We start from the raw sequence: 25,657 nt of genomic DNA, 5'->3' as shown, positions 1-25,657 counted from the left end.
CAGTTTTAGTTTACATAATAATTTTTAAACTTTCACAATTATAAATAATCATAAATAAAAATACTATTAATTAATTCAAAATTGAAAAAACTAACAAATGAAATTTAACATTTTATTTAACTGAAACTAAAATTAAAATTTAACTATTAAAAGTTTTACATATCTTTAACATATTAATAAAAATCTTTAAGTTGAACATAAATATTAATCAACATTTATTTCTCACTTCGAAATGCATTAACAAATTATTTATGTGAAAATATAGTATTATGGTTAGGTAATGTCTACTTTATTTTATTTTATTATATATGATAGCTTTTTGTAATAAAAATTTTTAGTTTAAATAATACTGCAATTTTATGAAAATTAAAAAGATTACATGATTGGGTGAATTTTCAACATTTATAAAAAAAAAATCTTAGTTGTAAGATAATAAAAGAATCTTTTAAGAATATTCCTTTTTAGAAGAAGAAATAGAGAAATACATTGGAGAAGAACACATCTCTATTACAGAGTTCCTCTATTATAAAGGAAAAAATAAGAAAATACATTGGAGATGGTCTTAACAGTATATGATATTACCATAGATATTTACGACATTCATTAGAAAATTATAAGTTTATTATTACAAGTGCAGTATCTTAGGTAGATGAGGCATCTATTGGAAGCATCATCAGCCTTACCTTGCTTCGAAGAAAAGTGGATAAAGGCATAAAGCTTTTCTCATCTAGTTATCAGGTGGGAAAAGCTTCTCGTTGAGTTTACTTCGTTCAACTACTTTTTATTATTAGAATACGGATTAACAGAATTTAATGAAAATAGGTTGAAACATACTGTCCAACTACTCAAACTTTGTTTTTCAACAAAACAAACTGTTTAGCTTATACATGTCAACATAATTAAAGGTTCAAGACTACGTAATATAATTTTTTCTAAGTCATTTCATCTTTTCTAATAAACTAAACTAGGATCCGAATCATACTAGTTTGAGTCAACAAAAAAAAAACATCCACAAGAAGCAACCCATCATTTACCAGTGAAATCGCACAGAGAAAATGAAAACCAAATTTTAGTTCCTTTTGCAAAAGAATATTTCCGTTTTGTTTTATCAAAAAAAATATTTCCGTTTTGCATTATTGTACTTCAGAGGAAGTTCAGACATCATGCTGTGAAGTGCTTTTATCTTTTTGTGTGTCCTTTGATAGTTTTCCTTTTCTTTTTGGTTTACAAATACCAAGACGTGTTTTAGATTATTTTTTTTAATTATATAGGAACAATTGAAGGCTGGGGATTAAAACTGCAACATACCGTTGGAAAAGAAAAACGGTCAGAAAACACAGTATAAATTAATAAACCAAAAAATGAAAAAGAAGAAAAAAAAACTAGTACGGTGAAAGAGGCACATGGGTGTCTGTCGGCAAAGAAAAGGAAAAAGAAATTTGTTTGAAAGTGTCACAGGCACACTCTCTCGAACCACATTTAACAACACTCCGTCACTCTTCTTCTACTTTGTACTCTTCAGTACCGTACTCATTCCAAAGTCCGTGATTTACGCTCTTCGATGTCGCCTCTCAAGAGAGAGAGACAGGTGTTCACTCTCAGCTTTTGATATATTTCTAATATTTAGAACGGGTCCCCTATTAAGGCCATACAAGAGAGAATATCTAAACAATATGTTGACAAAAAAAAAATCTAAACAATATAAAACTCAAAAAGTATGAGAAAATGTAGAAAATTTGAGAACCAGTCTCTCATTGAACCCCTTAAACACTTGTCATCCTGTCAAGTCATTAACTAGTTTTGTCTAAAAATTTAGACTAAAACTTAAAACTAAATATATTCAAAAGTAATCATGATATTTTATAATTCAAATCTTTAACTGAGTATCTTCACCATTAGAATTGCTCTTAAAAACTAGTAAATACATGATTGACACAAATAGTTACTTTTGATAGGAGAATCTCTTTTCATATTACCATTACTCTTTTAGGAAATTAACACCCCAAAAAGAATAAAATGGTGAATTCACTTGGGCAGTCAGCATTTTAGTATGTACAGTGTATATATTCCTATATGTATATAGTTTAGTTGTAGAAACTATGACAGTTTTGAACTCTTTAGCAACTGTATGTAAAAAAAATGTATATGTATAAAGGATTCCAACTTCTTATCTTATTTTTAACTATAGAAGAATTAATAACAACTAAAAATTGTCATAATGTGATAAAGAGTGAAAATTATCAAATTTAACATGTTATTTATCATACATATTACATGAACATTCTTGTAAAAAAAATCTGGTTCTTTAATGCAAATATTATCAAAATTTACTAGGTATTTTTCTGCACTATATGCTGAATCTTTTTTTGAAAAATAAATTATATTAACTTTTTTATATTTTATATTTTATATTTGCTTAAGAATATTTTACTAAAATTTTTATCTAACTGATCCAAAATTAGGATAAAATAAATAATTTTGTTTGTTTCAGATTTACATTTAAAATGGATATGTATATATTTAAAATTAAGATATTGGATATATTTTTAATTTCTTTTTTTGGTGAAAATATATTAAATTAAATTGCATGAAATTAAGAGAAAATTTTGTTCGAAATAAGATTATAGAATTATCAAAAGATAAAACAAAATAGTATTTCAAATATTCGTAATATTAAAAGTTTTATAATATTAGGAATAGAAATTTATATTTTTTAGAAAACTGCATAGTTTTTAAGAATGTTTTTAATGATAAGAAACAATTTAATTTTTTTTTAAAATATTGTTATGCTTCTGTTTTTATTATATTTGAACAGATTTTTTATAAACTATATCATTTTAAAACAAAAATAAACGTGATGATGATACACATGTGAAATTTAAAAGTCACTTATTAAATATTGTATGTCCATCAAATCATCATCAATAAAATATTATATAATTACTATCCTATATTGATTTGTTTAAGTATATAAAATTATTAGTGATGATGGTCCGATCGATGGTATAGTTCACCTAGCCGTTCGAAGATGTAACCGCATACCTAGATTAGAGTTCCACTGGACACTGCAAGCCTGCAACTAACATGGCACATCCCATATCTCAGAAAAAAAAGTTTATGTTCCAATGAAATCGATTTTCGTATAAATAAGGTTGTAGGATATGTACTTTTTAGCCGGCATGTACTTGTTTGAATAGCTTCAGCGTTGAAATATATATTTTGTTAGTTAATAATATGTAAATTTTTGTTAGAAATGTGATGTAATATTAATATTTATTATGATAGTGAGCATAATAATTATAAATCTAGCCCTTTTTGTGAAATGATGTAGTTTAGCAAGCTGGTATCTGTATATAGGTATACCGTCTCTCTGATGGAAGTAACGGATATGGAAAGGTGGTTGCATATAGGCATAGTACTGACTACTGAGCTTAGAAAAATAAAACATAAGTGATTATTTTGCATTTTTGCTTACCGATTATTTTTATACAAGTAGTCATGCATACGTGTTTGAAGTGAATATTTAAACCAAGAAGAAAGGAAATAGAAAATAAAGAAGAAAAAATATAATATATATCGTGTATCTTGGTAAGGACCAGGAGATCAACAGGGGCCACAATGTCACAAAGAGGACCAACAATGAAATTAAATCCTCAGCTGGCCTTTGCCATTTTGGCTCCCACCTTCTCCTTCCACACATATGCACATGTCTTCATGTCCTTCTCTCTCTACAGTAAAATACGCACAGACACATAGACATGCAAAATCTTTATTTATAAATATATCCTCCTCGACTCCTCAATATTCACCCATCTCCTTCTCCATAACTCTCTCCCCCCTCTCCTTCTACAACCAAAGGCTTTTCTCTCTCAAGAACCCCAAAACAAATGGCTATAATGAAGAAATCTTCAAAACTCACTCAAACAGCAATGCTGAAGCAGATTCTGAAGAGATGTTCGAGCTTAGGGAAGAAAAATGGAGGAGGCTACGATGAAGAGTGCCTTCCACTCGATGTACCAAAGGGGCATTTCGCTGTCTATGTAGGAGAAAACAGAAGCAGATACATTGTCCCAATCTCCTTCTTGACTCACCCTGAGTTCCAAACTCTTCTAAGACGAGCTGAAGAAGAGTTTGGATTCGATCACGACATGGGTCTCACCATTCCTTGTGATGAACTCGTCTTTCAGACCCTAACCTCAATGATCCGATGATATTTTTCAGTTAAACCATTTGAAGAAGAAGCAAAAGGAGATAGTTAAAGAAGAAGCAGACGCTTATCTTTACAAAAAAAAATAGCATATCTTCTCTTATATTAGTTTTTTTGTCCTCTATTTTTAAGCCCATCATCCAGGGTTTTTTACGAGTTAATTCACTCGTCTAACAAGAAAGAAACCCGTATGAGAAGAGCTTATATGGGTTTAGATCTGTAAAAAGAAGCTTGTAGTGTTTTCCTCACAGATTTTGATTCTGTGAGAGAAGTTGATTAATGCAAGAAAAAAATATTCCTCGACCTGTTTATATTTTCTAGTATTAGTTTTTACTGATTCCAGTGCATTTTAATTTGTTGTTGTCATTTACTTCCTAAAACACAATAATTTAAATAGGTTTTTTCACAGATATCAGTACATTTTGAGCATCAACCAGAAGAAACGGTGTTTAACTTTGGACTTAACTAAATTACTTCCATGTGATACCAAAATAATCAGGGTTCTTATACAAAGAAGATTATATGTCAAATCATATACATAAGCTTTTCAAAATGCATGTTTGAACATGGGTTTGTCAGAGAATGTAGGGTACTTTATCATGTACGGAGCCAGATAAGATTTTTACTGCATTCGTTTGAAGAAAAAGGCTACTAGTATTAGGATTGAATTTTCAAAAGCCAATATGATCTATTAATTCGGAAACGTTCAGCATATACTCCTCACCATTTATGCTTAAGGGTTTGGGACGGAAATTAGTGGTCATCAATATTTGAAAGGAGTTTTTTTGTATGTGTAAAACTATATGTATTCATTCTGACCGCACTAACCACACTAATTATTTTTTCAGCTTATTCACTGTACAGTGCAGACTGTTTTCTTTCAAGTGATAGTAGAGATTCAAAAATTATCTAGATCCAAAGACTAATCTTACGAAACATTATATTTGGAGCACGGCTAGGTGACCAATGCTACATTGCTCTTTTTTACATAGCTAAATTGATAATCATTAACAAAAACTATCAAATATGCTAGTAAGTTTCAAACACTAATCTATGTTAAAATGAAGATTTTTTTTAAAATTGAATAAAATGAAGATTTTCTTTTAAATGAATAAATGAAGATTTTTATCACTTCAAGACACAGTTGATATCCTTGATTAAAATGTTCTAAAATAATATATCAATTGCGTGGTTGAATATTTTGAATACCAAGACGTAGAAAGCTTGCATATGAAAAAGGTCATAACGTTATGTACACTCTCCAAAATTGAAGATCTTGAGTTAGTTATATTTTGCTTTCTTAATTTATCCTTCTTTTTTTTTTCTCTAATAGCCCCTCTGTAACTTTTGGATAAATTTCTTATACCAAAATTAAACTAATTTTGACGTTGATTGATCACCACTTAATTGTCTCATTCCCCAATATTGTATGTACGTCCTAGTGGAAGTTTATCCATTCCTCATTCAACAAAAGGGCTGACTTCTTTTTATCATCTAGAAAAATGCTTTAAGCAAAAAAAAAAACTAGAAAAATGCTAAACATTGGAAATGTTGAATTCACTTTGAAAATATCTACTTTAATGTACAAGTTTGTTTATATAAACATATACTAAAGCAGATAAACTGACCTGAATAACTACAAATTTATATTTTACAAACATTCACTACTGTAAAGCAAAGAAAATGATTCAGTGCATGGTAATGGAAGTAGTTGTATTGAAAAGGACTTTACAAATGATATTGCGCTGTATACCAATCAAAGCCTTAGTACAAAGCCAGTTTCAAAAAAAAAATGATATTGCGCTGTTTCCAAATATGGAGCCCCTTAATCATTCTTAGAGTCAGCATTATATATGTGGACTGCATGCGCAATGAATCCTTCTACGGCTTTTCCATACTCCGTACAGGTATCAAATAGTTATTTAACTGTTCTAAAAAGGTTTTATATAACGACCAAATATTAAGTCATTAGTATATATTTGATGTATATTTATAAAGTTGATGGAGAATTTAATCACAGCTTCTAAACTCTAGTTTTGAATAATCGTTGATTTCGATAATTGACGCAAGATTTTTTCACGCATTCCGAGTTCTATTGATTTTATATTTTTAGTCTGCCGCGATTGCAACATCGTTAAATCGCTAGTCAAACGCAAAATTACGAAGAACACTTAAACAAATATTACTTTGAAGAACTCAGAAAATATAGTATAATAACATGCATGGATTGTTTGGTTTTAAATCCTACCGTTAGCATTAAGCAAAATTATTTATATCTAACAATATGATATTACTTGACCACTACAACATACTCATATTGTTAGTTCGCAGTCGTACAACTAAACCTTTCTATTGAAAAACTTATATCAACATAATCAAACAACTGCTGATTGATAAATTAGACGACAAGTAAAAGAGATTCACATTGAAATATAATTTACTATACTAATAGAATAGTATAATATAATCCAATTATATATATTGTAACTAGATTATTTTGGTGATAGAATACTTGCAAGTTGTAATTAACAAAGCAAGTTAATAATTTAGCAGACAATAGGATCTCTCATGATCACTTTCCAAAAAAAAAAAAAATCATAATCATTTAGAAGGATTATGATTTATGACGACAAATACTACTCAACAAATGATCTTACAGCAAATAGTGTCTTACTTTATGAAACTTTCAAATTCTACTTGTGCATTAACAATTACTCTCTTGTGTATTGTCGATTTTAATGTCAGCTGGATTATTAGATTGGTTAGAAGAGTTAGAAATATTCAGACCATAACGATCGGTTCAGCCCATTTAGGTATTGAACAAATCATGATTTTAATCGGATCCATATTTTTATTAATTTTGGCACAAGTGAATCAACACAAATCTTTCAAAAAAGATTATGGTATGAACAATAATTGAACATAACTAAAACGCATAAACATTCTTACGGTAGAACAATGCCTTATGACTGTTTATTTTTAAAGATTACTAACATAAAATATTTGAAAGATTAAAGTAAATTATTAAATTGATTAGTGCTTTGATGAACACTTACGCAACATCCATATAATTTACTAAGATATGGTTGTCTACTAAAAGTACTCCGTCTTACATAAATAAAAAAATTAAAATGCAACTAAATCTACAGATTATTACCAATGTAACGGTTTTTATTGATTTGATCGCTCAGTATTTTGATATGCTCAATAATATATTTTTAAACTCAATAGTATGTTGCATGTACAGTTATGTGTTTAGATAATTTTGTTTTTATGTTGTTTCTCTTGAAATTTAACTCATATTCGTGATCACATTTAAATCTAGAAAAAACGATATCTATTTTTCAGTTTTTATTAACACTAACATTCTTTCAAATTACCTTTTAACGTATTAATTGATTTAAAAAAAAATATTCTCGTAGACTCATGACAAAGCCATATGTTTCTTCGTTTTTAGAAGCTGGAGCAATTTAAAGCGGAAAATTCTTTAATTGTTAAGTAAGCCATTTAGGTGATATGGTGGAGGTACCACGTCTATAGCTAAATTATATTATGACGTTGGTTAAGATGAGAAACATATTTTTAAATATCAAATGGGTTCTCAAACTCTGAGGAAGAATAAATAAACACTCTCGTATTTGATTATAAGCAAACCTTATACCTACATTCAGTATATTTCACACTTATTTTTAAAATGTTCTCGCATATATAATTTGGTTTTTTTAATTAATTATTCTTATAAATTGCACCAGTATAGGTATATATAAATTATGTATTTGATAAGTCTGAAAATAGTATAAAATTTGCAAAATGTTAATTATATATAATGATATTTAAAAAAACTATTTTGTGTGTATTGCTAATATGATGTTAATCATCTATATTGTGTATGGTATTAGTAAAATATATGTCTTTTTTTTTTGAACATTAGTAAAATATATGTTGTTGTATCAATATCACATTCCACATGAGATAGTAATTAACTGCATATGTGGAAGCTGATTTCCTTAATTTCTCAATCAAAGCATCGGGTTGATCATCTAGAAAATGCGACGATATAATCACAAGGATAAATATATTTTTCATTGCTTTTGTTGTTTGTCTTTTCTCTATCTCCAAGCTAATTTCTATGAATATCAAAAATGTAATTCAGAATTTGAAATCAAGCTTTAGATTTTGCTGTATTTGTAAAAAAAGAGGAGCCAACAAACGTAATGTATATATACATTTTTAATTTCGTGAGAGGATTTCGGTAACAATATCTCTTGGAAGTAACTATGAGTTAATTAAAAATGACAAGAATGAAGATAAATATGTGGCATATGAAAGTATTTAACCAAATTTTAAAATAATAAACAAAACAATATCTTCAAATTTCTTTATTATTTCTTCAGTTAAAATCCAGAAATCTGAACATACAAAGTGAAAATAGCCAAAAAAAACAAAATAAAAAGGGATTTTTGACTAAATCCAAAACAACTAAATCTAAAACTGAGGATCTCTAACCAAACACCATCTCCTTCAATCCTGGGATGACATTAGATATAAACCAGATTAAAAAACAATCAAACCCCTAATTGCCATCTCCTGTCAAACTAGAATCATCAAAACGAAAATAAAAATAAAAAAAAGACATAAAAATGAAACCAAATCTCTAATTAGAGATTGAAAAAATTCTCTCTAACCAAAGCATTCAATCAATCCCGGTTTGCGAAACTCCTTTAGCATACCGACTTTTCAGCAATCGCAGGAAGCAACGGCCGAGATTCACCTAAATACTCCACCTTCCTCGCAGCCACCCCCACGTGGCAGCACCTCCTGATATCCTCCAACGTCGCCGGACCGCCACGTCCCGACGACTCGGACCGAGTCACGACCCTAATGATCTCCTCGAACAGCGACTCGTCGCAAGGGATCGCCAGCGGACCGACATTGGAGAACCCGTACTCCTCCTCCGCCTCCGCTAGGAGCCGTCGGAAGATCGGATGGTTCAGATGCTTCGCGCGGACAACGTACCTCCGTCGATTCTCGCCGACGGTAACGGCCACGTGGCCGGGAGGTACGTCGGAAACGGGAGGCTCCTTGTTGGATCCGATGTGAGTCTGAGCTTTCTTCTGCCATTGTTTCACCATCTGACGGATCCGCACGACGCTTCCGATCTTATTGTTCTTCCCCATCTCTCTCAAGCTCACAGATTTGCTTCCTGGCAAAAATGTTACGAAGAAGGAAGAGGAGAGGAGAGGAAAAAAAAGGTTAAAGAACAAACATTTCAGGCGTTGCGTTTTCTAGCTTTTGGGATAGTTTCGGCAAGCAGAGGAATATTGAGGGAGAGCGTGTGATAATTTAAAAGGTGAGCTAGGTTTTTTCAAATGGTCCTTGATGTTTGCTTATATTAAGAAACTATCTAGTCAAATTATGGAATTATTACAAAAATGGCTTTATATTTTTTTTTGTCTCTTTTCTGTTTTTTTTTTTTAATTTATCCTTGTTTTGTTGAAGAAAATCAATAGCAGTAGATTTTTGAATGCAATGAAGTAAATATCCGCACATATTAATTCTTTAATACCAATTCTTTTATTGTTTTTAATAAGATAGATTTTACTTGCAGAGTATCAACTAAAATCTATGAAAAGAATCTTACAGTTAGAATAAATTATATTTTTTTATCAAAACAATAAATTATACATTAAATGAGGAGGAGATAAATAAGGTAAACAAAACAAATATTTTGATTCTTGCAATTTTTATTTGTTGTCTTTAGTTTGCATCTTTCAGAATATCAGAAGCAGGCTGTCACGACCGTTGAGAAAGCCCATATCATTTGATTTAGGAAAGTAAAATTGCTTGCTCTAAAATTTTGCCAGGCCTTATATTCTTGATTTTGACACGTTTGGTGGACAAAATCGCTTTTTATGGGAATGAATCAGGAGGAGGATACATTGTATGCTAAAGGCCCTTTTACTTTCCATTTATCTACTCTATTAAAATAGAGTCCTATTTTTATCTACTTACAAATGTTGTTATTTAAGTTTTGGACTTATTCACATTTCATTATAAATAAATATAACATCTGTAACTATTCAGTTATACAATATTTATCCCTATTAACACTAACTGAAATTAACCAATACGAAATACTCATCAATTATCTAAACGTTTAATTTACATAACCAAATACTGATCGATGATCTAAACTTTTATCATCTTTGAGTCGTCAATGTGGGATGCAAAGCTATGCTCCACATTCATCTCTTTTCTCAGTTTCATTACCTTCTTGAAGGAATAGCGATTGGCCTCTCCTTCATTCAGGCCTGGTCTCTTGACCATACACTAGATATCAATAACAGTATGACAACTGAAATCGCTCAAAGCATTATAAAGGATCACGTACATCAGTCTTATGTTGTTCAGAATGGTCCCATATTGCTGCAAGAGGCAATTAATTCAGAAGCTGGTGTTCGGTAAGAAGAGAATCATAAAATCCTTTCATTGATGTTTTCAATTATGGGAGAAGGAAAGCTCTCTGTATTTTGTTCTGCATTTCTTCATTTTTGAACTTGTGTAGAAAACAGTTTTATTATTATTATTTTAAAAATTAGATCTGTTTTATTATTAGTTTAAGCTTTTTTTTTACCCGAACCATTTTGGTATGGTAAACCATTGCTGATTTTAATGATAACCAACGTTTTTTTTTTGACTTAAATGATAACCAACGTTAAAAAAATGATTTGAACATATCTATTCCCGATTTTGTTATGTATAATTTCGAAATATTGTTACCAAAGTTATTGCTTTTAATATTTTAAAAGTAATAACCGTTCGTTGTTAAAAAATATTTTAAATAAGGAAAATATTATAATTTAGTAAACCGTTCTGCAACAATATCGGGGTTTGTTCTCCAGTAATACATATTTTCATGATAATGGCTATAGTGAGTAAAAGATACATTGCCCAGACACGTACATTATTCATAATTTTTTTTTGGTCTAAACTATTCATAATTTTAATGCTTCTTAGCTGCATATCAATATTAATCAAGATCTTAACTATATATTTAAGCAATAATTTTTAATAATATTAACGATAATCACTATAACTTTTAGGAGGGTATTTAGCAAAAAAAAAAACTTTTAGGATAGACATTTAAGTATTCATTCGAGTTTGGTTTGGGTGTATTCGGTTAGGATATCTATTTGGGTTTAGTTCGGATCTATTTTGGTTTTGAGTTTTTGGAGTTAGTGATTTAACCATTTGACAATTATAAATTTTAATTGGAGTTTGATTCAAATTTTTACGGGTTCAGTTTGGGTTTGGATATTTATGTAAAACTATATCAACAAATTTAATAATTTTAAGATATCTTAAAGTATAAAATAAAAATAATATAAAACATAAACTTTGGATACCTGAAATATTTCGATATTGTTCGGGTTAAGATCCGATTCTTCGTACACCAAAATTTTGGATCCATTAAAATATCTTACCAATTTTGGTTCGAGTTTGGTATGATTTTTTGGCTTTGTTTTATTCACTTATTTTGGTTCAAATATTTTTCCAACCCTAAAAGCTTTAATAAGACTTTTCCTATAATTTGTGTCATTTTATTTATTGGTTTTATATAAAAGAGAAACATAATCCGCGTTTTAACGCGGGTCAAAAATCTAGTTCCTCTCTATTTTTGGATATGAAAGAAAAATAAAAGTTAACTACAATATATGTCAGTGAACGGGGTCATCCTTACTCAATAGTCAATACTACCAAGAATGAACATCAAGTCTTAGAAATGGTAGAGAACATAATACCAAACAAACATATCCCTTCGTGAAACTATTTGAAACAGTTTGTAGGTTCGACCGACTCAAACCATATCCGGTTCGTTTTGCAATTTTCAATTTGAAATTTGCAATTTGAGCTATTTTTGTAAGCCACAAAAATAAACATTCCACAAAGATCAATACAAATAAGGGACCCACCTCGAATAAAATAGAGATTCTCCACTGAAATATCAAAGGGCAAAGAATTAAAGACGAAGGGTAAAGATACTCGAGGTCGAGGGTGAGGCGGTCACTTCACTGACGTGTGCTTTACATACTCATTCATAAAACCCTTTCCCCAATTTGACCCTTAAAAACAAAATTAAAAATAAAAAAACCTAAAAGAGCCATTTCTTTCACAAACCTCCACCATCATCATCTTCATCCATGGCGGCCACTTCTAGCTTCTCACCGTCCCTCTCTCTCAATGCTAAACCCAACAAGCCCTCTAAGCCGCTGCCTCTCCGTTCCCTCCGTAGTCTCATCAAACCCACAACCTCCCTCTCTCCTCACCCCGCTTCCCTCTCTTCCTCCTCTCCTTCCCTTCTCTCGCATAGAGTCTCTTCCTCCAGAAACGCAAACCACCCTCTCGCCCCCCTCTCAGACAACAACGATGACGACTACGACGAGAAGCCTCGTGAGGAGTGCGGCGTTGTCGGAATCTACGGCGACTCGGAAGCCTCACGCCTCTGCTACTTAGCTCTCCACGCGCTCCAGCACCGAGGCCAAGAAGGCGCGGGAATCGTGACCGTCAGCAAAGACAAGGTCCTCCAGACCATAACAGGCGTCGGTCTCGTCTCCGAGGTTTTCAACGAGTCCAAACTCGACCAGTTACCAGGCGACATCGCCATCGGCCACGTCCGCTACTCAACCGCCGGCTCCTCCATGCTCAAAAACGTCCAGCCGTTCGTCGCCGGGTACCGCTTCGGCTCCGTGGGCGTCGCGCACAACGGGAACTTGGTTAACTACACGAAGCTGAGAGCCGAGCTAGAGGAGAACGGTTCGATCTTCAACACCAGCTCTGACACCGAGGTCGTGCTTCATTTGATTGCTATCTCCAAAGCGAGACCCTTCTTCATGAGGATTGTCGATGCTTGCGAGAAGCTTCAAGGTGCTTACTCGATGGTGTTTGTTACCGAGGATAAGCTTGTCGCGGTTCGTGACCCGCATGGGTTTAGACCCTTGGTGATGGGTAGGAGAAGCAACGGAGCTGTTGTGTTTGCTTCGGAGACTTGCGCGCTTGATTTGATCGAGGCGACTTATGAGAGAGAGGTTTATCCTGGTGAGGTTTTGGTTGTTGATAAAGATGGTGTTAAGTCTCAGTGTTTGATGCCTCACCCTGAGCCGAAGCAGTGCATTTTCGAACATATTTACTTCTCGTTACCGAACTCGATCGTGTTTGGTCGGTCTGTGTATGAGTCTAGGCATGTTTTCGGTGAGATATTAGCCACCGAGTCGCCTGTTGATTGCGATGTCGTGATCGCTGTGCCTGACTCTGGCGTCGTGGCGGCGCTGGGATACGCTGCTAAATCCGGGGTTGCGTTTCAGCAAGGGTTGATTAGGTCTCATTACGTTGGGAGGACGTTTATTGAACCCTCTCAGAAGATCAGAGACTTTGGAGTGAAGCTGAAGCTGTCTCCCGTCCGTGGAGTTTTGGAAGGGAAGAGAGTTGTTGTGGTGGATGACTCCATCGTTAGAGGAACGACTTCGTCCAAGATCGTGCGTCTCTTGAGAGAAGCTGGTGCCAAAGAGGTTCACATGAGGATCGCGAGTCCTCCTATCATTGCATCTTGTTACTACGGTGTGGACACGCCTAGCTCCGAGGAGTTGATATCGAATAGGATGAGTGTTGATGAAGTTAGGGATTACATCGGAAGCGACTCTCTTGCCTTCTTGTCGTTTGAGACGTTGAAGAAACATTTGGGGGAAGAAGATTCGAAAACCTTCTGCTATGCGTGTTTCACAGGGAACTATCCGGTGAAGCCCACGGAGGATAAGGTGAAGCGAGGAGGTGGGGACTTTATCGACGATGGTCTCGTTGGAGGGATTAACAACATTGAAGGAGGTTGGGTTCGATAGGTCGCGAGTTCGATGCGCGCGTGCGTGAAAACATTTTTGGGTACTAATGGAGTTATATGATGACGAAAAACTTGTTGAACTTTGATCCATTTGACCTAATTACTGCTTGTTTACTATTATTATTTTGAAGTATGAGATGGAGTGGACAAGAGGGTTGTTCTTGTCTGGTGAATCTTTGAAAGTGTTTTTTGTTCTTTTGTCTCATTTGCAAATTTCTTAAGCTGAGTTTTGAAAATCGTGGTTACTTCGGTTTCAACTCAAACCGGTATCGGTTTACGTGGATTAAACTCTTCCACGTCAGCGTTGATTGTAAATTACAGATACACCCTGAGATACATCTCTAGTGGATATTGTTCTTGTCTCGTTACTACTTTCTTCTCCAACCGATAAACTCAGAACAGAGGAATCAAGAGATTAAGGATCCGCAGTGGCGATGGCTAACGTGTTCCATGCGCACCAGTCTCGCTTATTCTTCCCCCTCCATCCTCCAATCTCCAGCGTACGTTCAAAGACGCAGGGTTTCCACTTCCCGCAATCAACGGCTCCGGGTAGCCTCCGTACGAACCTATCCGTGCGCCAGAGGAGCGTAAAGTGTATGGCGAACCCGAGGCGGGTAAAGATGGTGGCTAAGCAGATAATGAGGGAGCTCTCCGACATGCTTCTCACAGACACTGTATTGCAACACGCCGTGTTGCCTGAAGCAGCTCTTGGAGCCGACCGATACCTCTCTTCTCTCACCACCATCAGCGATGTCGAGGTCTCCAACGATTTGCAGGTAAGAGCCCCTAACTGCCCACTCCTGTACATGTAATTTATATGTAATTCCATGTGGATGAGGTAGAAAGTTAGTGTCTTTCGAATTTTTTTTGATTCCAGAACTGTATTTCCTTTTTCCTGCTTTGTCTGAATTTTGACTACACTTAGATCTTGACGTAAGCAATTCATATGATGTGTTTTATGATCCGTGACTAGGCTGTGTTTTTGCAAGTTGTTCATGTGGGATGTTACTTAGAGATATTTCTTACTGTTTGGGTTTTGTAGATTGTGAAGGTATATGTATCAGTGTTTGGAGATGATAGAGGGAAAGACGTCGCGATTGCAGGGTTGAAATCGAAAGCTAAGTACGTTAGGAGTGAGCTCGGGAAGCGAATGAAGTTGAGACTGACGCCTGAGGTCAGATTCATTGAGGATGAATCCATGGAAAGAGGAAGCAGAGTAAGGCTTCTACTATATCTTTCGACTTGTCAAGCAACTGTCTCAAGTTTTTGTCTGATCTTCGTTTATAATAAACCATCACAAGAAACTGAAATTTGGAGATTGATTCAGGTAATAGCGATACTAGACAAAATTAAAGCTGAGAAAGGAAGCGAAGGAGGGCCAGAAACATCTGATTCACCAGAGGATGATCAAGAATGGGGCGTGGATGACCCCGACGAAGACATCATCTATGTAAAGTAAATGGTCTCAAACAGTTTTTAGTACGCATATTACTTGAAGATTTCCCCTGGTGAGTCGTCATAGTTTCAACTCATTTAAGAGAGAGATCATTCACATTGGTGCAACAAGAATATTCTAATCAGTTAATTCTGTAGGTAATCCTTTTTCATGTTTTCTGTGAAGCTTAGACAAGACTATAAGGAAGATGTTGATGGCCTCGAATTGAGAACTAGAGAAGATGAACACCGATATATACAGCTCACGTGACTCATGCCTGAAGCATAGATCCTGAGAGCTTATATGGTCCTTGGAATCAATATCTCTCCAGTGAAATGTTTTTTTTTTTGTTTTTGTATTTTTGTATTGGCTCTGCTAGTAGAAGAAGAACCGATTTGAAATTCATTTCCTTCCAAAGTACAAATTGAAATGCCAAAACTGAACCGGATTGGACAACTGTTTAGCTTTGATATAATATAAGCTGACATATTTGATGGTGGGCTTCTTAAGTGAATCACATTTAGGCCCAGGCCCAAAAGGACGTGGTCGTCGTCTCTGTTGTTAAAAAGAACAAGCTACGTAGTTCCCTTCCACTCATCTGAAAGAGAGAAAAAAAAAAAAAACCTAAATAAATAAAAACACGCAGCGATATCCACGCTGCTCCATCTCTCTCTCGCCAGATTTCAATCGTCGACTCGATTCTCAGATTTCAGATCCAAATCCAAAAAATAAAAAAAAATTCAACATGTCTACCTTCAGCGGCGATGAAACAGCTCCTTTCTTCGGCTTCCTCGGCGCTGCAGCCGCACTCGTCTTCTCCTGTAATTCCTTTTATTTCTCTCTTCGCATCATTCCGTTCTGTTTCGTTTCAAATTTTAGTCCCAATCCGATTGATCTGCATCCCTGTTCGTTATCGTCTCACTAGTTTCTAGGAAAAACGAATGAGATATATGTTTAGTTGCTTGAGGATCGCCTCGTAAACTACGCCGATCGCTTGTATGATTCATTGACGAATGAGTATTTTAGGTTCGATCAAATGAATCTGTTATTGTATAAGCTGTGATTCTTCAGATGGATCACATTGGACCGTGAACAAATGGATATGTGATTATATTAGATGTGGTTTGCATTTGACTTACGATCTTCTGATTGTGATGAGATTCAGTTCAATTTTGTTTTTGCATTATCTGATTTATTGACAATACGAAGCTCTAGGTTCGAGTGATCTTACTGGGATCCAATTGGATTTTGTTGATTTTCTGGAGATGACGTTTTGAATCTGTTGAATGTTCGTTGGAGTGGATAGGTATGGGAGCTGCTTATGGAACGGCAAAGAGTGGTGTTGGTGTGGCGTCTATGGGAGTGATGAGGCCAGAGTTGGTCATGAAGTCCATTGTCCCTGTGGTTATGGCTGGTGTCTTGGGTATTTACGGTTTGATTATTGCTGTTATCATCAGTACCGGTATTAACCCCAAGGCTAAGTCTTACTACCTCTTCGATGGATACGCTCACCTCTCCTCTGGTCTTGCTTGTGGTCTTGCTGGTCTTTCCGCTGGAATGGCCATTGGGATCGTCGGTGATGCCGGTGTCAGGTTTGTTCTCTCTTCTTAACAAAATTAATGTATATGTAACGTTGGTGATTGACTTGTGCATTTGTGTTTTCGTTTTCGTCCAGGGCAAATGCTCAGCAGCCTAAGCTCTTTGTTGGGATGATTCTTATCCTCATCTTCGCAGAAGCGCTTGCTCTTTACGGGCTTATTGTAGGAATCATCCTCTCCTCTAGAGCTGGCCAGTCTAGAGCTGAATGAGAATGTGACCCACAAGATTTGCTATCGTTCTGAGAATGTGAGAATGTTACTTCCTTTTCGTTCTGTGTGCGTTTTTTGTTCTTTCCTTCTTTAGTATTTATCATCGGCAAACCTTCAGATTTACTGGATTCTTGAAACTTTGTTCCGGAAACAAACCCACCTATTCGTCGTCCCCTTTTCTCTTTCGGTGGTTTGCTTTCGGGTTTGTAGGGGTTCTCTTATCGTTCGGTTCTGTAATAAAGAGCTCTCAGGAGCTTGGTATGTTTCTGTATTTTTGTATTGTCCCGAGTAAGTTTAAATAACATTTATTTGTTTTGATTTACAAAAAAAAATACATTTGTCTGTAAAGAAGTTTGCTTTCTCAATCCATTTCGTAGAAAACGTTACGTTTGTGTTTTTCTTTTTCCATTCATTTTAAAAGTTTTTGTGATCAAAGTTTAAAATATAAAGAAGTTAAACATCAACTTTAACACATGTTTTGATGTAATTTTTCTTACTAAGGTATGTGTTGATGAGGTTCCTGTAGAGTTTACTACTTATATAAAAATATAATACTTATCAATAAAGTATTGCTTTGAACATTTTCTCGGAACGATTTCTCTCTCCTTCTGCTATGTTCTCTCTTTTTAATCTTACACAGAGGAAGTGATGCGAGAAATCTCAGACCCATAGTTAGGCATCGTATCTTCTTTAAGGTGGACGGCTGACTTTGGCTCCGGTTGCTTGCGTTATTTTCATTGGAGTTTCCACTATTGGCTCCGGTTGTATCATCGTCTCTTCGGTGATAAACCGGCTCTTGGTCGATGAATGTGATACCATGCATGTTTAAAATCGCATGACTAATAGTTTATGGTTACTTACTCCGTTACTCGGTTCCATGATAAATTTTTGTAGATTTATTTTTTATTACACAGAGAAAGATTTTGTAGATTTTTAAGATAACTGGTACTTGATATTAATAAATAGTTGACTTTTAAAATCTATTATTTTTGATAAAGGGTTGAACATTTTAAATCATCAAGTAGAAAAGTTTGAATTATTAAATATAATTCATTGATAGTTATTAGAAATTATATATAATTATAACAAAATAAATAATAACTTTAATGAAAAACGTTTATTACATTTTTAATACTATTAGAAAATCAGTCTTGAGAGAATTATTATCTATTTTCTCTGTGATTGACTTGGACCATTTCTAGTTGGGATATACACCATCGATCGATATGCAAGATGTTTCACGTGTATAAATCTTTTTGGAACTTTGTAACCTTTCATTTTTGCAATTATTTTTCTAATATATGTAGTATAAACTTGTTTAATTGCTTTAACATTTAATGCAGGGCCACAAATAGATAGATGGTGTAGTTCAAAAAAAAAAAAAAGAAAGATGGTAGTACCCCTGTTCGAAAACGCGGTTGCTCCGACCGAGTACTCACCGGAAAAGCGTTTGGCGGACAGGGGCGGATCCAGAAAAAGTAATAATATGGGGCACTAAATACATAAATATTTATATATTAAACAAAATTTAATAAATGAAATTAGAATATATTTTGTAGACATTAAAATTTACATCTTTTTGTTATAAAATAGGTCAAATAATTTATTTATATCGTTTTAAATATTAGTTCAAGTAATATTATAAAATTTCATACTGCACTTGATAATGTCATTATAAAAAACTGTTCATTTTGGTTTTTATTTTAATATAAATATTGGAAAAGAAATCCAAGAAAAATGTTAGAGTAAAATCTAAATAACTACAATTATTTTGTCAAGAACTAATACTAAAAAGAATGAAAAGAAAGAAGTTATATAAAAATAGTTTTCAGTAGCAAATTAAAACTATTTTTAAAAAGATGATTAATCGTGTAAATAAATATAGTTGAATGAACAAATACATATATAGTGTTTATTCAAGCACTCGATCTTGAATTAGGTGGGTCAGAGTTTTTGTTTAAGCAGTCGAACTTGAATTAGGTGTGGCACAATTAAGCATTTTAAGCAAAAGCGCTAAACATTTGTATATGTTTGTGAACTTACACAGGGGATTGATATTATTAGTATGTGGCATGTGCCACACCCCATTTGTATATAGGTTCGCCCCTGTTGGCGGAGCTTTACCACCGCGATTCTGGTATAATAGCTTGAAAATTCGGCTCAGAAAAAAAAAGTTTGGGTTATGGTGATTTTGCGCTCGAAATCAGTATAATTATTGTGCATAAATTGTAAGAACAAGAGAACTAGCCACAAATAGAACTAGCCACGAACCAAGACCTCGTCCTTTGGGACCTCTGTTAGGGCAATATTAGCAGTGAGACTATTTTTATCTATCATCTCTATATTTACATCTATGTTTATATAAAAGTTTTATTATATATGCGAGTTTGTTTCAGTTCATACTTATACAACAGAACTGTTTTATTTTCAAAAGAAAAAAAAATATTTCCATTAACATTGATCTATATTTTCCTAAAAAATAGAAAAATTTCTTATAAAACACACATTAGCATAAAACGGTCTTTATAATAAAATTTTCTATTTCAGAGAAAAAATGCAAGTTGGATAAGAATATAAATAAAATTTATTCTAAAGAAAGATAAACAATAAAAAGGTTCTGTATGTTTATATAAAACTTATATATATGATATTATTAATTTATGATTTTAGTGGGATCATATGTTTACCTAAGAATTTTTCAAAATATTACTATCCTATCGAATTATGTCATCTTTTACACCTACCCAATTTGAGACGAAAAAATATTAATTTATAAAATTTATTAATTTATCGAGTATTAATTTATAGTGTTTCTATTGTACTCCATCCGTTTCTAAATAAGTGTCACTTTGACATTTTTCACACAAATTAAAAAATGATAGAAATATATGTAAATTGTTATTAGTTATATATCTTTGACCAATAGTATTTAAGATAATAATTATTTATAAAATCAAAGCAGTTTATAATTAATTTTAAGCCAAAAGTAAATATAATTTGCATTGAAATTTTAAATAAACATTTTTTGTAACAAGGAAAAATGGTTACAACGACACTTATTATAAAAGATAAGAAGTATGTCTTTTCAATCATATTCATTTATTAAGAGTGTCAAAAATTCAAAATCATTGCATAGTCTTGATTTTACTAGCACAACCACATGACAATGAATCTCCAAATCATACACCACGTAATTAAGAGCTATGTTATCAAGAGTCACAAAGTCATTGCGTAGCCTTGATTTTACTAGCACAACCACATGACAAATCTCCAAATCATACCTCACGTAATTAAGTGCTATGTTTTGTACGTTGGCAGTTGCGATAACTCAAATTAATTTCTAAAAGTGAAGGTGTAATCTACGGGATAAAACTTTTCAGGGTTTAAATAAATCATAAGTAATAAATTCATATTTATATGGCCATACAATATAAAACTTTTTCCGTTTTATAATAAGTCTCAATTTGACACTTTTTTATGGAGAGTAAGAAATTTGTATAATGTATGATTAAATAAGAACAATTTAAATTAAAAAATATTGATTATTCAAAAATATAAAAATTAGATTTAATGTGTAAAATTATATTGCAATTGTAGAACAATACTTATTTTGAAAAAAGAAAAATCAAAAGTGACTTATTATCAAAGAAAAGAGGGTATAATTAAGTGTTTTCGAATGCAAATTGCTTACCAACTCAAACTCAAATTTTATCTGCCACTAAATCATCATCTCATGATTAACATTTTGATGACTCATTATGAGTATCATTAACTAATTATATGATAAATGCGATTATTTATTTAGTGTTTTTTTAAATAAAAAAGAGATATAGAAGAACCAGCGGCAGATTTACGTCTACCAGGAAGAGTATTGTTGCCACCACAATAATCTAAACTATTAAAGGTGAAGTACAAAAAAGATTTGACCCTGATTTTTCCTAAATAATTACAACCTAATGCCACTGGACTTATGCATCGTCGTTTTTGTAACATTACTAAACAATATTTACCATCTGTGTTTTCTTCTTGATTTTGCTTCGTGTTCTTGGGGTAGCTGTATCTCCAGATTCTCTAAATTATTATTTTTGATTCTTCAGTAGGAAATCGAAACTCTCTGCGCCAAGCTCTATGACAAATACACCACCCTCAAGGTTTGATCTCTGATTTTAATTTCTAGGGATTTCAATTTATGAAACTTTTGTTTCGATTTTCAGAATTGAACGAGGTTAATAGGGAACAAGAAGAGAAATTCCTTACCTTTGTTTCAAGTACCATTTGAGAAAATCTCTTCCTTTCTCATCCATGCTTCAACTTTCACTCTCACAACTTGCTTCTCTGTCGTTAGGTTAGATTGCTAATTTGTTTGACAGTAGACCATCAATGCCACTCTGAATCCCTAAGCTTCGCTGTAAACATCTGGAATTATATAACAATTCAAATTCTTTACTTTTTATGTTTTTTATTGTCTGCTGAGTTCCAGTGTTTTGATAAGTATGTTCTTAGCCTGTCCTTCTTTCTTTTGCTTTTGTAGTCTCAGAGTCGTTGGCATAGCATTTAATAAGTGAAAACCAGAACTTGAAAGAGAATAAGGAGAGATTGAGGAATGAGATAGCTGAAATCAGGCATGTAGTACCCTATATTACTCTGTTAATCTTCTTCCCCTGGACTTGCTTCTGGATTCTTGTGAAATGTAAAACCATGGCTGTCTTGGTCCCCAGATATACCAGGGAGGAGGACCGTCTGGAGTCTCAAAAGTGCCTTGTGGTAGAACTACAAAAGAGTAAGAAAGTTGAATTTTTTTTCTTTTTCTAATGAAGAGTGTTCTCGAGCCTTTCTTGATATCAAATGCTTTGTCCTTTTACTAACTGGGCATAAAAAGTTTTACAGACAAGGCACTTTCTGTGCAAGTTGAGAAACTAAAAGAGCTGAGGGTGTTCCTCACAACAACAAAAATCAAAGTGGAAGAACACGAAAGACTACTGAATTTCCTCAAGTTACAACGAGAAGCATGAGGAAGCGTAGCAGGTAGACTGATATGGTGGAAACATATACGGTATCACCTACGAGAAGCATGACGAAACATAGCAGGCAGACAGAAGATAACATCGAAACGGACATTGTATCACATCATATTAGCATACCTCACAAATCAACAACGGTAAAGCAAATCGACTTAAGCTGGATCATTTTTTCTAAGTGAGTCATCAAAATTTTGCTTACTAATACTCTTTTCTTGCTTTCGTTTCAAGGAAACTCTCTTTGTTATTCAACCACAATGCTATAAAACAACTGACTATATGGATCAAGTAACTCTGCTGGTTGTCCATTGCAAGCTCTTTGGAACACTTTACAGGAATGAAATTGTCAACAAATAATAGACAAACGAGTCTGCATTGTTGCCCTCCCATCCATCAAGCGGTAATTTCTTTTTGCACATAGTTATGTTATTGTATAGGATGCGGATTGTTCTCAAGTAAAAACATACACTTTAGATCATCAGCCACCAGAAAAGCACCAGAATCTTTCTCACTGGCTTTTGACCATGACAGGTTTATCATTCACCCTAACTTGGGTAAATAACTCAGCTGGTGAAGAAGCTGAGCTGCTGTACAAGCTGAGTCGCTGGGGATATTTGAAAGAGTTGTGCCCAGATGGATGATAGATGTTGTAAAGTTTAGCACAAGTATGAGTTGCCTTCTTCGAAAGTTTCTTGGGTCATTAAGCCACTAGAGACTCGACTAAACCATCTAATTAAATTTGACCCGCCTTGACCTTATATAACTCGAGATGGAACCTAAATTAGCGTGTTTCCATATCAAAACCAATTGATTAGATAGATACAAAATTCAGTTTACTACCTTAAAAAATCAATTGTGTAAATACTTAACCACATACATGTAAAATTTGTATGATTGTAATTTAGTTGCTGCATAAATATATATATATATATATATATATATGTTCGTGTAAATTGTTTTAATTTATATTCCAAATTTTACAAAGTACAAATACATTAATGTAAACAAAAAAAACTAAAGGAACTGAATAATCTAAACAATAAATTAGAACATATAAACAATAAGAATATTTATGTGTAGGCATAGGGTGTTCAATCCAGTAAAATCGCATAATTACAACCAAATCGAAATACACAAAATGGTTTGAATTTAGTAATACCACGTACCAAATGGATATTGTTTTTAGGAACCGCAGTAGATGATAATTGTTTGGTATATTGACCGATCAAATCGAATAAACAGATCAATTAAAAATATAGTAGTATAATTAAATGTAAACTATATAATATAACTAATAATATATACATAATTTATTTTATTAATTTGATTTTCCTACTTAAAATTTTGATTTTAGTAGTTTTATTTTAAGTGAAAGGTTGATTTGTAACAAATTAAGCAAAACAATTTTTTTACCTTTTTGTTGACAAATATGTGTGCTAATGTTAGTTATTTAATAGTATTATGGAATACTTATTTTTCTTATTTTTATTCTAAAACATATTGATATCATTAATCTATTATGTTTACTAATTATTTAAATATTAAAAGAAAAAATAAAACAGTCCATTTAAAAACAAAAATATCTTCATGTTATATTAAAACTGATATATAACCATATAAAGTTAAATTTACAAAATATTATAAAATATAAATATATTTATGGATTTTTATTTGAAACTGAATAAACCAAAAACAAACGTATATAAACCCGAACTAGACCAAACTAGATATGGCTTTAATATGATGCATATTCTTTATAAATCGAAAAACCAAAAAAAAAAACTAAAAAGTCTGAAGCAGAATTGAACCGATATCCAGATTGGACATCCCTACAATAGAAATGTTATATAAAAATATGTAAAATAATAAATGTTTCATATCTAAGAAATTAAAATATATACACAAATAGGTCATTTAAAAATGACACCCGCGCGGGCGCGCGGGTCAAACGCTAGTATAAGATTAAACTCAAATGTATAGAAGTTATCATAGATTATGCGGTTTATTTATAGTAAAACCAGCGGCGGATCTAAATTTATCAGGAAGGGTGCAGTTGCCATCATAATAATATAAGATTAAACTCAAGTGCATAGAGGATATCATAGATTATGCAGTTTAGGTTGTTAAAAGTGTTCCTTTGTCCCCAATGAACCTGGGTTCAAAGCTCCCCTTCTCCTATTTTCCTTATAATTTATTTATATGTTTACATTCAAAATATCTAGATCCATCACTTAGAAGAGCAGTGGTATGAAAGATCAGTCATGTACGATCGCCATAAGATGAGTGGCCGACGTTTGCCCTCAAATTCCAGTAAGCTGCTGTTCACCGCAGTCTACGCATTTTCTTTTCACTTATTCTATTGCATATCCCAATTCTAAGTTGCCCAAATTTATCATCAGATTCAGATGCTCTTCGAATCTGTTTTCCTTTTTTCATAAGTTGTAAATAAAAAATACACTAGTGTTACTTTTTGGTGAATCCATTCTCTCTTGGAATCTGTTTTCCTTTTGTCATTAAGTTGTAAAAAAAAATACACTACTGTTACTTTTTGGTGAAACCATTCATTCATACTTACGGTGGATAAATTGCACGTATAGACACAAGAGAAGAACACATAATTTAATAGAACTATATGAAGTAACAAATACACAACTAGGCTGTGATAGTCTATTGGTAATTTTTTAAGGTTTGGTGTAAAATTCTTTTTGGAAACTAAATTATGATTATTCGGCGAGTCTGAATTTGAGTTTTGGTCCAACTGATAGTAGATCATAACAGATGACTAATCTACTCTCTGATATTAATCAGAAGATATTAAAATTTGAATCAGACAATATAATATGTTTTCTGGTTAGTCCACTTTGTAACATTAAATGAATGTTTCTCGGAACTAACTCGATCATAAAATAAGATTTATAATAATAAAAAATAGTAACAAATACACAATCATAAAGAAGAGGAAGACTAACATAATAACGTTAGTAAATCTTATATTTTTGTTGACAAGAAAAAAGGTTTACCGACTGCTGACAACAATTTATTTACATGTTTCCAAATAAAAGCGGTCCCCTTAATATGTAACTGCTGATAACAATAATGTATTTACATACTTCCAGCATGGCCTTGCGCACATTTAAAACATAGTATTAGCACCCAAGAAAGTTGGTTGAGGTTGAAACACCCAACATACAAACGTGGAATAATCTGATCCGTTTAACTGAAAAGGAAAAATTCCTTGGTCTACTTAGCTAGATATCGTCGTTTCGGATCTTGATAATATCGCGTCATCCACTCATC

The 25,657-nt window shown here is 33.0% G+C and overlaps 5 protein-coding genes and 1 pseudogene across 7 annotated transcripts; 5 read left to right on the top strand and 1 right to left on the bottom strand.

Annotated features, from left to right (window-relative positions):
- The first annotated feature begins 3,659 nt into the window (after positions 1 to 3,659).
- LOC130508390 (auxin-responsive protein SAUR50) lies at positions 3,660 to 4,512 on the top strand. The gene has a single exon (XM_057003878.1). The coding sequence runs from the start codon at positions 3,888 to 3,890 to the stop codon at positions 4,209 to 4,211; it is 324 nt and encodes a 107-aa protein (XP_056859858.1). The 5' UTR covers positions 3,660 to 3,887; the 3' UTR covers positions 4,212 to 4,512.
- A 4,059-nt stretch (positions 4,513 to 8,571) lies between these two features.
- Positions 8,572 to 9,529, bottom strand: LOC130508389 (auxin-responsive protein SAUR50-like). The gene has a single exon (XM_057003877.1). The coding sequence runs from the start codon at positions 9,382 to 9,384 to the stop codon at positions 8,929 to 8,931; it is 456 nt and encodes a 151-aa protein (XP_056859857.1). The 5' UTR covers positions 9,385 to 9,529; the 3' UTR covers positions 8,572 to 8,928.
- Positions 9,530 to 12,325: 2,796 nt separating this feature from the next.
- On the top strand, positions 12,326 to 14,274 carry LOC130508388 (amidophosphoribosyltransferase 2, chloroplastic). Its single transcript, XM_057003876.1, has one exon. It carries the CDS (start codon positions 12,409 to 12,411, stop codon positions 14,098 to 14,100), a length of 1,692 nt encoding a protein of 563 aa, XP_056859856.1. The 5' UTR covers positions 12,326 to 12,408; the 3' UTR covers positions 14,101 to 14,274.
- A 96-nt stretch (positions 14,275 to 14,370) lies between these two features.
- Positions 14,371 to 16,004, top strand: LOC108842244 (probable ribosome-binding factor A, chloroplastic). 3 transcript variants are annotated; one of them, XM_018615102.2, is made up of 4 exons: positions 14,371 to 14,875; positions 15,142 to 15,315; positions 15,427 to 15,607; positions 15,693 to 16,004. In XM_018615102.2, the coding sequence occupies exons 1-3, from the start codon at positions 14,534 to 14,536 to the stop codon at positions 15,556 to 15,558; spliced, it is 648 nt and encodes a 215-aa protein (XP_018470604.2). In that variant the 5' UTR covers positions 14,371 to 14,533; the 3' UTR covers positions 15,559 to 15,607; positions 15,693 to 16,004. The 3 variants fall into 3 exon arrangements, with proteins under 3 accessions (XP_018470604.2, XP_018470602.2, XP_018470601.2); XM_018615100.2 differs by having other exon boundaries at positions 15,721 to 16,003; XM_018615099.2 differs by having other exon boundaries at positions 15,726 to 16,001.
- A 127-nt stretch (positions 16,005 to 16,131) lies between these two features.
- On the top strand, positions 16,132 to 17,613 carry LOC130508387 (V-type proton ATPase subunit c1). The gene is made up of 3 exons (XM_057003875.1): positions 16,132 to 16,355; positions 16,841 to 17,126; positions 17,210 to 17,613. Exons 1-3 carry the CDS (start codon positions 16,280 to 16,282, stop codon positions 17,340 to 17,342), a joined length of 495 nt encoding a protein of 164 aa, XP_056859855.1. The 5' UTR covers positions 16,132 to 16,279; the 3' UTR covers positions 17,343 to 17,613.
- A 4,444-nt stretch (positions 17,614 to 22,057) lies between these two features.
- On the top strand, positions 22,058 to 23,266 carry LOC130505624 (uncharacterized; annotated as a pseudogene).
- Positions 23,267 to 25,657: the final 2,391 nt, after the last annotated feature.

This window comes from Raphanus sativus, chromosome 2 (genome assembly GCF_000801105.2).
Source record: "Raphanus sativus cultivar WK10039 chromosome 2, ASM80110v3, whole genome shotgun sequence".
Classification (NCBI taxonomy): domain Eukaryota; kingdom Viridiplantae; phylum Streptophyta; class Magnoliopsida; order Brassicales; family Brassicaceae; genus Raphanus; species Raphanus sativus.
This window is presented reverse-complemented; position numbering and strand designations above follow the sequence as displayed.